The sequence below is a fragment of the Macrobrachium nipponense genome, chromosome 21 (assembly GCF_015104395.2).
Source record: "Macrobrachium nipponense isolate FS-2020 chromosome 21, ASM1510439v2, whole genome shotgun sequence".
Lineage (NCBI taxonomy): Eukaryota > Metazoa > Arthropoda > Malacostraca > Decapoda > Palaemonidae > Macrobrachium > Macrobrachium nipponense.
In genome coordinates, this window is record NC_087212.1 from 69,360,263 (window position 1) to 69,372,517 (window position 12,255).

General features: G+C 35.2%; 1 protein-coding gene across 2 annotated transcripts in view; it reads left to right on the forward strand.

The window, feature by feature from the left end:
• The window catches only part of LOC135198135 (rac GTPase-activating protein 1-like), a 42,345-nt gene that overhangs the window by 4,532 nt on the left and 25,558 nt on the right, over positions 1–12,255 (forward strand). For both annotated transcript variants that reach the window (XM_064225609.1, XM_064225610.1), the window contains exons 2-6: positions 2,406–2,510; positions 3,192–3,394; positions 5,411–5,588; positions 9,142–9,317; positions 10,515–10,632. In XM_064225609.1, coding sequence (XP_064081679.1) covers positions 2,438–2,510; positions 3,192–3,394; positions 5,411–5,588; positions 9,142–9,317; positions 10,515–10,632 — 748 coding nt within the window. In that variant the 5' untranslated portion in view covers positions 2,406–2,437. The remainder of the gene's footprint in view (positions 1–2,405; positions 2,511–3,191; positions 3,395–5,410; positions 5,589–9,141; positions 9,318–10,514; positions 10,633–12,255) is intronic.

Here is a 12,255-nt window from a genome sequence, read left to right on the forward strand (position 1 = left end):
CAATCTTCTAAATACCTCGAGTTGTAAGTAAAAATGTTGAACGCGTTTTGGTGAGATTTGCACTACGTTTGAGACCGTTTTCAGTACCCTCTGTTTAAATCTTAAAATTTGGCCTTAATTTCTAACTTTGGAGAAAATACTTACTTCGAAAGGAGAGTAGAGGTCTTTAGCTCCGTTTCTCACCAAGAAGAAGTCGCGACTGATGCCCATCTCCGGTGTCAGGACGCGTTATAATGTACTTTTTCGGAGGGTGGCAAGCGTTGATTGTAGGTGGCCTGTTTGGCCTGCCGTGGTGTTTTACCCAAGTTACCTATTTTGTTTGCTAAGTAGCCTAACAATTTACCGTTGTATTTTGACAGTCGACTGTAATTAGATATACTTATACTTAGGGATGTTAAGCAAGCATTTCATTGGGCTAGAAATAAATATAAAATCCGTTTAAATCACAAAATATATACGTATAGGTACTAGGTATAATTAAAATGTAGGCTACTCAACTGTTTTTGGAGGGACAACAACAGTTTAAGTAGACTTTTTTTCATGGCAACCTACATAACTGGTCAGACTACTAGCTAACCTGTAACTTACCTTAGAACTAGGATATCCAACAAGGTAAAGGACCCGATGGGAATTCGGGGATTTGGGTTGGTAGGCCAAAGGTATAAGACAGAGAAGCAACATACCTAGCAGCCACCTCTCTTGGAATGTGGCCACTTTGGACCAGACTTGGGTGTTCAGATATGTTTGTAGCTTAAATAAGCTAGGCCATAGGGTAAAATACCAAATAGCCGGCCTTTACCGTAGCTTGACCATCTCCCGATAAAGTACTATAACACGTCCTGCAACCAAGGATAGACATTACTCAAGAGCCAGATAAGTAGCTAAATTAAGTACAAAAAATATAACTAAATACAAAAACAGACTACATATTAATAAGGTGGATTGATCTAATGGGAAAATATGAATACTTTTGCACATTACTTGATAGAAATAGGTATGTATTTGACTTTAACCATCTAAAACAAAAGCATTTATATTTTGAAACATTATATTCATAGAATTAATACTGAATAGACCCTGCGCAGCTACTGCATTGAGCTTATGTGAGTAATGAAAGCAATTACTTTTTTTTACAAACTTAAATTCTACTTTGTACAATGTAAATGACTAAATTTAGAGGCAAATATTTATGTAGAATAACTAATTATACTACATAATCCTTTATCTGAGATCCTAAAAATTGAAAAGCTTTGAAAACCAAAAACATTTTGTGGAGAGTAGAGCGTCAATTTATAAGGTTGGTGGTAGAATAAGACCTCTTAGGGTGCAGGGTGTATCTGTTGAAGGGTGACAAAAATATGAAAGGCTTTAACAAGTATGATAGGGGAAAATGAAATATAACAAATGCTCAGAGAATAAAGACCAAATCACAGTACTCAAAAAAGTGATAAAGTAAGGAAGAACAACTGCCCCACAAAGCGTACAGAGAAGTATTATAAGAAATCACTATGTATTACTTAAAGCGTTATTAGTAGTGGATTCAGTAAATATCAAAACAAAAATTTGTCAGAAATTCACAAAGTTCAACAAAGGAATACAATTAAAAATGCATCATACAGCTAATAAAAAGGGAAAAGAAGGTAGGTGAGAAGGAGAACTCTTCCAAGCACCAGCTAAATAACAAATTACTACCTAGGTCGTGACCAAAGTAAAAACTTTGCCAAAACAGTATCAAATAAACAGGAATCATAGACAACGAAGAAAGGGTAGTAAAAGAAAATTTTTAGGGTGACCTGAGGTTGATCATTTCAGATAGTGGGACCGCATGAAGCTGGCTGGCCAAGAGACAATCCTGGTAAAGGGAATGCAGTTGCTAGTTGTAGAAATAATTGCTGTATCACTTAGTGATTGTTGTAGGCAAAAAAAAAGACTGCAGTAAAAGGTGATTGGTGAAAAAAATGAAATGTAAGTTAATCATCGGCATAGATTTAGTAATCATGCATAAAGTAAGTACTTGGATAAATATACAGTACGTGCTTTTAATAGCATTTGCAGGTTGATGAAAAATATTGTAGGTCAAGATATACTTTAGGATCCAGAGGGCACATGCCTTGTGAGACCACATTCTGTCTAACAAATACAAGGACAGTGAACCAGGAAACATTTGGGACATAAATATAAGCATACATGTATATGTACTGTGAATGATTCATGAGGTTGTGAAGAAACAGAAGTTTCAGAGAAGACAGTGCAAGATGAGACCGAATGAGTGCTACACAAATCTTATAGCTCTGTCTACAGTGTGCCGTGCACAGTACAGTGTTGTGGAACCCATATGAGAGAGCTTGAATAATATTTTCCATAAGTTTTAACTGCTTTTTTATAATATGTGGTTTATTTCTCAGGTTGTCAGGAAGACCTTAGCAGTAAGGTGAAAATGGAGTCGTTATCTGCTCAGTATAACGGCATCATCCAGTGTTTGCTGGTATGCAGTGAGCCAGTGGAAAAGAGTATGTTCAATTTTTTTTCATTTGTTTTTATTTTACATTTACATGAAAAAAATGTGCTTACTGCTGTACTTGATTTTAATTTGATAATGCTTGTCAATTTTTATTTATCCTGTTACTGCATTATAATGTGCCATTTTAGATTTTTCTCCATAGGTGCTTTACATTATGATTACTAATTTCAGTTGAATTTAGTTTATATGAATTATACATTAATTGATGTAATAGTGTTACATGCATCTCAAATGAGAAATATCACTGGTGTTTTTAATGTTTTATTACTCATGCCCTGAAATTTTTTAGATCTCCATCAGTAAAACAGATTAATCAGCATAGTTTAAAGATTTGCATAAAGTATTGCACTTTCTGGTCTTGGTGTTTGACTTATGACCAAACATTATCATTTTTTTACTTTGTTTCCATCACATTTGCTTCTAGTTGTTTCAAGTTACTTTTGCTCTTTTGTTGTAGTTAGAGCCAGTTTGTTTATATCTGTCTTCCTTCATAGTTTGGAAGACTTTTGTTAAGTCAGGTAACAGCGGATGAATTTTACCCTCAAATGAGAACAGTTGATGCTAGTTCAAGAAATATTAAAAGTAGATTTGAATAGTTGAACATTCAAGAGATATTAAAATTAGATTTGAATAGTTGAACTTTGTACCCTCATACATACTTTGTTTTCAGAATTTTATGAGTTTGTGGACTGTGAGGAGTCAGATATCATCAGGGTTAAAAAGTTAGAGGCTGAAGTTGTTCGTCTTCAGGAAGAGTTATTAAAGTCTCAGAAGGACATCAAGAATCTTGAACTGAAGCTGAAAAATGCCAGACTTCTACTTGACCAAGAGAAACAGGAGAGAATCTTTGTTGAAAGGGAAAAAAATGACATGGTTAGAATTTTTTTTTTTTTAATATCATACACATTTATGAATAAAGTATTGAGGTTGTATGTTACTGATAAAGACTTGTATTGGGTAGAAAATACTGTTTTGCATTCAGAAGAATGATAGACCTTTGTATCTTTACTCATGATTAAGCATATGGCTGATACGTATGGACTGAGTGCTGAATGTGTACTTCAAACAAGTGAAATGGAGGGTAGATCACCTCCCCCACTAATACATAATCATAATTTTGTTTTTGTGTCAGATTTTGCTGAGTAGGAAGTGATGTGAAATGAGCCCTCTCTATTCTTCTTGCCATTTGCACTTGCTTCTTGAATTCCCATCTGGTCAATGCCTTCATATAGGCACTTTCTACTTGGTTTTCTGGGTCTTCGTGTTGGCCTTCATTCCTGGTACTTTCTCTTTTACTACTTTTCTAATTGAGCTCTTCCCCCTTTTTCAGTCCTTAAGATCTTAGTCTTGTTCCCAGCCAATAGACACCACATACATAGTTGGACACTTCCTCATTTTTAAGAAGATTCTTCCACCTTAATCTAGTCATGAATCTTCATACATGGTATAGAGTAAAACAGGCCTTCCCATAATGGAGTACCTCTTGCAGTGATAATTGTATGGTACTGCAAGTCTTTTGTAGCTTCCCTTTGGCACTATGTTGCATTGTATTCAGCCTTTTGCATATGATCTGTTCTTTTTAGCTCTCCAACTTTAATTTTATTTACTTCAGTTTTCAACTCTTATTCAAGAGGAAAATCCTTCAGGATAACCTGATTGGAGTCTTGTAATATGACTTAATGGGTCACAATACATCAGGATTAGATGGAAAACAATTTTCAAATTAAACAAATAGCTATTTTATTGATTTAAATACCATTTTACAGTTTTAAATTCAGCATGAAAAACAAAACTGTCCAGATTCGAATAGGGAATATGATGTGCTGTATGTAGGTAAGAAATCATGCAATAAAAATACATGAGTACACAAGACTATGCCAGTTCTTGAACAATGAATTTTTATTTCGGTAAACAAAACAAATTAAAATAAAGAAATGAAAATGGTTACCTGTTTGAAAATGATAATTCTGCAAATGAAAGAGTTAATATGTTAATTGTAGGCAGTTTTATCTCTTCAAATATTGCCAATTTCAGTTCAGAATTTTATTTGTCAGCAGTTTTGTTCAGTTTTGCCACTTCAAATTAATGTAACCCTCTCATGCAGTCTATTATGGGTCTCGTTATTCCATACCAAGGTTCTATATACACAAAATATTAGTTGATAGTATACCATAGGTAATGCAGTACAATTTAGACATGTAGATGAAAACAAAAAGGAAATATTAATGGTTTTATTAACAAAAATTGATTTAAGCAGCACTAATGCTATTTTTTTTTGTCTACTTTTTTACACTGACCGAACAGATTTTAATACCTTTCAGTCATCTGAGGTAAAAAAAAAAAAAATAGACATTTTATAGATTAAATGCGTTAATATTTATTGCAAGAATGCGGTTTGTTACTATCAACATATATTTCACAATCTAAAGCTTCTTGGTTTGACGTCCTTCACATGGTTCAGGTGAAATATCTAAAAATGTAGGTCAGATTGTTTTCAATATTAAAGTGTACTTATAGAATATGTAAAATTCCACAGTCTGGGATAAATTTTAATTCCTGACCAAAGCTGGAATTTACATATTGTAAGTAAAATCATTTGATGGAGTTTGTTAATATATTGATATTCTTGTATGAAAACCATCATGGGATAGTTTATTGAGGAAATCTATCTGTTAAATACAATTTAACGTTGTGTCCTGTATTGACATTAATAAATCCACAAAACTATTAACAGAATACCCGAGGGGTATTTAATAAATAATGAAAACACGCAGTTAACATTTATGTAGGGTTGTAAGTGTTTGCTTAGTTTTGTCCACCAGTATGGTATATTATCTATATTAGGTTTACTAAAACAGTATTTTCATTCACATTTCTTTTCATTTTCAGGCTGGACAAATTGGCCTAGTCATGGATCTTCTAGGTAAAGGGCAGGTGAATGAAACACGGGAGAAGCTACAACAGTTGCAGCACTCTTTTACCCACATTGGTCCCAACCAGCGTCGCAGCACAAGAGAGGGTTCTGCTGTTCCCCTCTCTACTATTACAGAAAATCATGACTCACTAGGTATGTATATAAATTCCTTTACTTGTATGGTGGCAACACATGCAACTATTTATATATTGCTCTCCCTCTTGCTCATTTGATGGGTGGTTATAAGAAGGCTTTTTCTCTTTTGTGACCAGATTACTTAATTTTCAATGTGGAGTGTTCTTTAGCTTGAAGTTATATGATTTTATAACCAGTTGTTTAGTTTTATATTTGCTTTATGCATTTTATTTAATGCAATGATGTCTTTATTGTTGTAAGTATTGCAGAGATCTGATTTGATTAGATATTGTATTGATTTTCAAGTATTTTTTTGATTACTTGTGTTGGTAATTTATTAGCATTATTTTTATATGTAATTTACCCAGTAATTACTCAGCTGGGAGTTTCTACTCAACAGCTGCTTGGATTTTGAAATTAGCCGTAGTGATTCTTTTGTTTTTAGGTAGGTGACAAGGCCCCGCCCACTTTCGGGGTAAGAGAGAGGAACGACTTGGTCAATAGCCCAATTTGTTTCTGCAGCTTATTAGGTCCACACATGGTGTTGACTAAGCTGCTTGATTTTGGATTTTGGTTTTCTTCGCTTTGGTGAACTATTATTTGGTAGCCTTTTGGCATTATTATATAATTATTCTACATTTCTTGACATTTATTACAGATTGTCACTGTTTAGCTCATTAGTTATGTCTAACACTAGAACTTCTAGTTTCCAGTCTTGTAGCAAAGGCTGGACCAAATAGAAGTGGAAGACTTTAGCCTCCCATTTGTCAAAACTAGAAAGAAACCAGAAGAGGAAGGCGGCTGCTAAAGCCGGTAGTAAACTAGCGTCTAGTCAGGCTTTAACTTCCCTTGCCTATGGTTAAACCAAAATGTTGTGGCAGATGACAGGAGGTGTCATCAGAATGCTTTGTATTTGATTCTAAAAGACTTTTCCCTTTGTAGACAAAGGGGGAAATGCCATCGGTTTATTAGACCAAGGATTTGTTAGTTATGAAAAATACAAGTTGATTGAAAATTTGTCATTTTACATCAGGAATATTGGTAGCTTCACCTGCCCAATCGTAAACTTGTCACATCAGTCAAGGGCCCTTTGTTTATCTTTTCTCTCGCAAAGTAATTGTAAACGTATGCGAGCGACCTGGCTGAAAACTCAGAGAACAGTCTCTTTAGTTGCAGGTCCCAATGCTTGGGCTATGCCCTAAATTCCATGATCAATCAATCAATTTAGTTTCTTCCGATCTTTCCTGAGAGCTGGAATTTCAATACGTACTTTAAAGACATGACCCCAGTACCCGATATATCTTTCAATAAGATCAACATGGCTCGTAGGGAGTTTGGAGGTAGTCTTATTCTGGGATAGGTAGTGAAATTAAAAGATTATAAAAGGTTGTCCCTTATCAAATCTCTACATCTGTATGATTTAAGGGGTCAACCATACCTTGCCTTTGTGTTTCTTTGATAGGCTCTATTGTTGTAAATATCTACATATTTCCTCCATTTGGATAATGAGAGAGGCCTGAGGAAGTTTTGATCACATCAGAACATCGATGACTCATTTCTCCCTTCTGGCCTCAGGAGGAGTGGTTTCCAGACCTTCTAGGTCTCCTGACAGACTTCCCAAGGCTCCTACCTACCATTCCCATTTCAGGGTGTTCCACCAAAGCCTATCCACTCTAGCCCTGACAGGCTTAACGACTGTCAGTAAACTCATCCAAGCAAAAGGCTTTTCAAGATCAGCTGCAGAGGCGATTGCCAAATGTATGCGTGAGTCCTCCAATAGGGTTCCATAAATAACAGACCTCCTCCTGTATTTGCGATCTTCAAAGGGCCTGTCGTGATCTACAATTAAGGGATGTAGAGCAATGCTCAGCTCTGTATTTCATCATAGAGATCTGGACATTTTAATAATCAAGACCGCTCAGATCTTGTGAAGTCTTTTAATATTTCCAAATCGAGGAAAGAAGCCTCTTTCTCTTGGAATCTGTACGTGGTCCAGAAATGGTTGTCTGGTCCACCTTTTGAACCTTTTTGGTCTTCCTCGCTTCGGGATCTAAAAAGGAAGACTATTTTCTTACTGGCTCTGGCAACGGCAAAGAGAGTCAGAGAGCTTCACACTGTCGACGAAAGAGTCACCTTTTCTGGGGGAGAAGCAGTGTGTTCTCTCTCTCTCTCTCTCTCTCTCTCTCTCTCTCTCTCTCTCTCTCTCTCTCTCTCTCTCTCTCTCTCTCTCTCTCTCTGGATTTTTTAGGTAAAAATGAGAATCCTTCACAATCTTGCCCTTGTGCTTTCGCTATTAAAAATTTGACTGACATCATTGGACTGGAAGAGGAGGAGAGAGGCTTGCAAAGGATGGAAAAGATTAGAGGGGAATTTAATAACTTGTGGTGTTCAGTGAAAAATTCTTCAAGACCCCGTCTAAGAATACAATATCCTTTTAAAGGAACCTCATTTTAGAGGCTCACTCTCAGATAGTTGAGGAGGATTTGTCAGCCCTAAAGATTAGAACGTACAATGTAGCATTCAAACAATCTTTCCCTCTTCCATTCTTCAAACAATGTGATGAAAGAGCAATCTCTTTTTGCCATGCATTACTTACGAGATGCGGAGATTATTTCTAAAAATTGTAGTACCTTGGGCTTGCTTCCATATTTGGCAAATTGTTGGATGAGGAAGTGTAGGAAATATGCCTTCCTTTTGTCTCTCTCTTTGAAAAATGATGTTGAGTCATAGGGGAGTTGGGCGGTACAGTGTACCTGGAGTACTCACCAGTTTTTAATCTTGAGCATTAGTTCTGTTTTTTAATTTTTTAGTGTAGGTGACAACGTTGTTCTGGTGATTTATTTTATGGTACTAAGCCCTGGGCAAGGGCAAAACTGTATGCTTTGTTGGCCTTCAGTATTGACCTTTGTCACAAAGCTGTATTAATCCTTAGTATATTTATGTTTTAAGCCATTATGTTTTCCATGATTCCCCAGCACCTTCAACAGGGAATCAGCTAAATAATTACTGGGTAGGTTACATATATAAAAATAACATTTATGTTAAACTAAAATTTTATATATACTTGCCCAGTAATTACGGATGGAGATGCACTCCTCTCTGCATATGGACTTTTAGTATAAACAAATTGAGCTATTGGCTGAGTTGTACCTCTCTCTTACCTTGGAAGTGGGTGGAACCTTGTCACCTACCTAAAAACAAGATTCTCTTTCGCTAATTTCAGAATTCAAGCTGCTGTCGAGTAGAAACTTTTAGCTTAGTAATTACTCGGTAAGTATATATATATATATATATATATATATATATATATATATATATATATATATATATATATATATATATATATATAAGATATTTTATAAAAATGTCATTTTTCAACCTCCATGTGTTTTTATTTCTATTGAAAGTTAGGTTCACATAGTGTTATATTGTCAAGTTTACAGGGCTTTTGTATGAGTGCTATAGATGCTGAAGGCTGCTAGATTAAGTAATGTTTCAAATTTGCTGATCTTTTGTATGAGTACTATAGATGCTGAAGGCTGCTAGATTAAGTAATGTTTTGCATTTGCAGAGTCAGTGCTGAGCATATCAGATATTGACATCACAGAAGATGACCTAGAAGAATCACGAACGAGATCTGGACGAAATTTCAAAAGAAAGTCTTCTCCAGAACGTCTTGATGATTCTGGGCGAAAACGTCGTAGTAGAAAGAGCGACGAAAAGAATTATGGCAGGAAGAGTGGTGAAGTAAGAGCTTATTATAATTGGTTATTTATATCTGACATGATTGGGACTTTGAACAAGTTCATGCAATCATCTGGATTAGATATTGTAAATCATCTCTTTAACTATGCCTTGTTCATAAAGGAGCAAAAATTGTTACTTGACTTACATAATAGAGAGGAAACACAAGGAAAGAGGGAGCACCAAAAGTATTAGGGGAAGTCCTCAGTATGTTTTATATTGCTGTTTTCTTTGCCAAGTTGTTTGCCCTTTCATATCTCTGCACTGATGTTGGTGCTCAACATAACTTTTAATTTCATACCATTATGTCTCAATAAAGATATCTACTTTAGAATTTGCATTGCCACTGGAGGTTTGTTAAATTACCCAACAAATAACTGACTGAAATCTGGAAATATGCCATTGAGAAGTAAGGGGAAAAAATTTCAGAAGGTTCCAAAAAAACAAAAATTTGAATTTTCCCAGTATATCAACCGCATCAAGAATGTGAAGATCATAAAATTTTTTCATCTTGGGTCATAACAGCACTAGGATTAAGTGCCCTATAAGATCCACCCTTCAGGCAAAATGCTGTGTGATACATTTCTTGGATGTCCTTATTTTTAAGAATCTCCTTCATGCCTGTAGGGTATTTTTCAGACCATCAGGAGCCAAGGCAATCCAGTGGAGACAAACCAAACTATCTCCAAGCCATAAAGATCTGCTTTCACTCATACATTGCAAAGAGGAACATGTTCAGTAGTTTGTGAAACAGAAGTAGTATTGATTTTTCAACCTAACTTTATTTCGCAGCTCAATAATTATACAGCACAAAAAATGGCTTATAGCTGCCCGTGACCATATGATCAGCCCCCACACACAGTATATTTTACCCTTTTTTTCAGTAATTTAAGAGTGATAGAAAAGTCTTGAGATGTTTTCATGCCACAAAAGTTATTGTATGTTTGTATAAAAAAAAATTAATTTGGTCTGAAAAAATATACATTGCAATTTAGGAATTGCATGGTAATTCAGTCTCACTAATACTGCTCTTAGGGTTAAAAGATTTCCTTATACAATTGTCTTTTGTTAGGGTAACGTAGGTTGTTTTTCTATAGTTAATACTAATTATTTGTTTAAAATATATAACCTGTTTTGAGTTTTGCTGAAAATTGTAGTTGATACAAGAATTTATATGTTAATGCCAATTTTACTTTTTAGGAAAAGAAAATACATGAAGTCAAGACACAAGTGACAACATATTATACAACTGGAGATGATGTCAAGAAATTTTGTACAGAGATTGAAGTTAAGCCTTCTGGTGTTCCTGCTTCATCAGGTAAACATCTTTCATTTCATATGTGGTTATACTATGATGTTTAGAGTTGTGGAAGAAATTATTATAAATACAAGTTATAAAAGCCTATTACTGCAGTATGTTGAGGTAAAAGTTTATTTTCTAGTTTATCAGGTAGGTTTCGTTGTAGTTTGATTTATACTTCCTTTTTTCTTATTCAGCAACTGCTATTTATTTTTTAAACATCCACTTATGTATCCATTTATGCCTGAAAGTTAATGAAAAAGTAGTTTTTTAAAGAATTTTATCAATAAACTACTTTCTGAATAGGAGACCTGTATCTGAACAGTGGACAACACTGTTTAGTTAGTGTAACATGTTTAATCTGATACAGTAGAGCATGAGTGTTATATGCACCCAAAATCCAAGCTAGGATAAAAGGGGAGAGCTAAGCATAAAGTGAACCTTGAACAAAATGTTGATGAAACCTGCACTATTTCAAAAGGCTGTGTCGAATAGGAATTAGTTACAATAATGATAAATTATCGAACTTTGAAACTTAAAAAAAATTAAAAAATATATGTAAGATGTCCTCATACAGTTTCAGAGCATCATACTCCCACTTAAGTATGGAGGTACTGAACCCACTGTGATTTTAGTGTCTCCTCACTGAAGTGGGAGCATGATGTTCCTGCAATTAAGACAGTTGTCTAGTAATACTGTATTGGCTTCTTACCTAGATTAACATTCAGGCAATGAATGACAGTTTTATAATATATATATATATTATATATATATATATATATATAATATATATATATATATATATATAGATATATAGATATGTATGTGTTTCATACAAAGCCTTTAATCAGATGACATAATACCCTTCTGCCTTCCCCATATTTGACTTTGTCTCTTGTCACAGTATAATGAAGATAAAGCAGGCATTTCTTACATGATAGAGTATGTGTGTGGGGCACTCATTTTCTGGAAGGGTGTGTTTGGTGTAACTGGTATTTCACATCTATGTAAATAGGGCAATACAGTGTTTGATCAGTGGGTTTTATGAAAAGCATATTTTCATACAATCAACTTACCTGTCGATATATACATAGCTAAGACTCCGTCGTCCCCGACAGAAATTCAAATTTCGCGCCACTCGCTACAGGTAGGTCAGGTGATCTACCGGCCTGCCCTGTGGGTGGCAGGACTAGGAACCATCCCCGTTTTCTATCATATTTTCTCTGTCGCCGGTGGTATCAACATTGTTGTTATTACCTCCTGACTTGGATTCTTTTTTCAACATTTGATCAACGTTTTTTCGACTTTTGGTGACGTATTTGGATCGTGTTTTGGCATTCGCTACTGTGGACTGTTTTTGGAATAACTCTTTTGGATTTTTCTCAGGATGTCTGATTCTAATGTGAGTGTGAGAATGTGTGAATGTAGGCTGCAGGGTGAGGATACCGAAAGCTTCGGTTGATCTCACACTGTATGCTGTAAATGTAGGGGGGTGCAGTGTTCTGCTACTAACACTTGTAAGGAATGCGAGAGTTTGAATGCAGAAGAATGGAAGACTTTGACTTCTTATTTGAAGAAGTTAGAGAGGGATAGAGTTAGAAGACTGAAAGGTGTGAATTCAAGGCCTATTGAGCCTTTAAA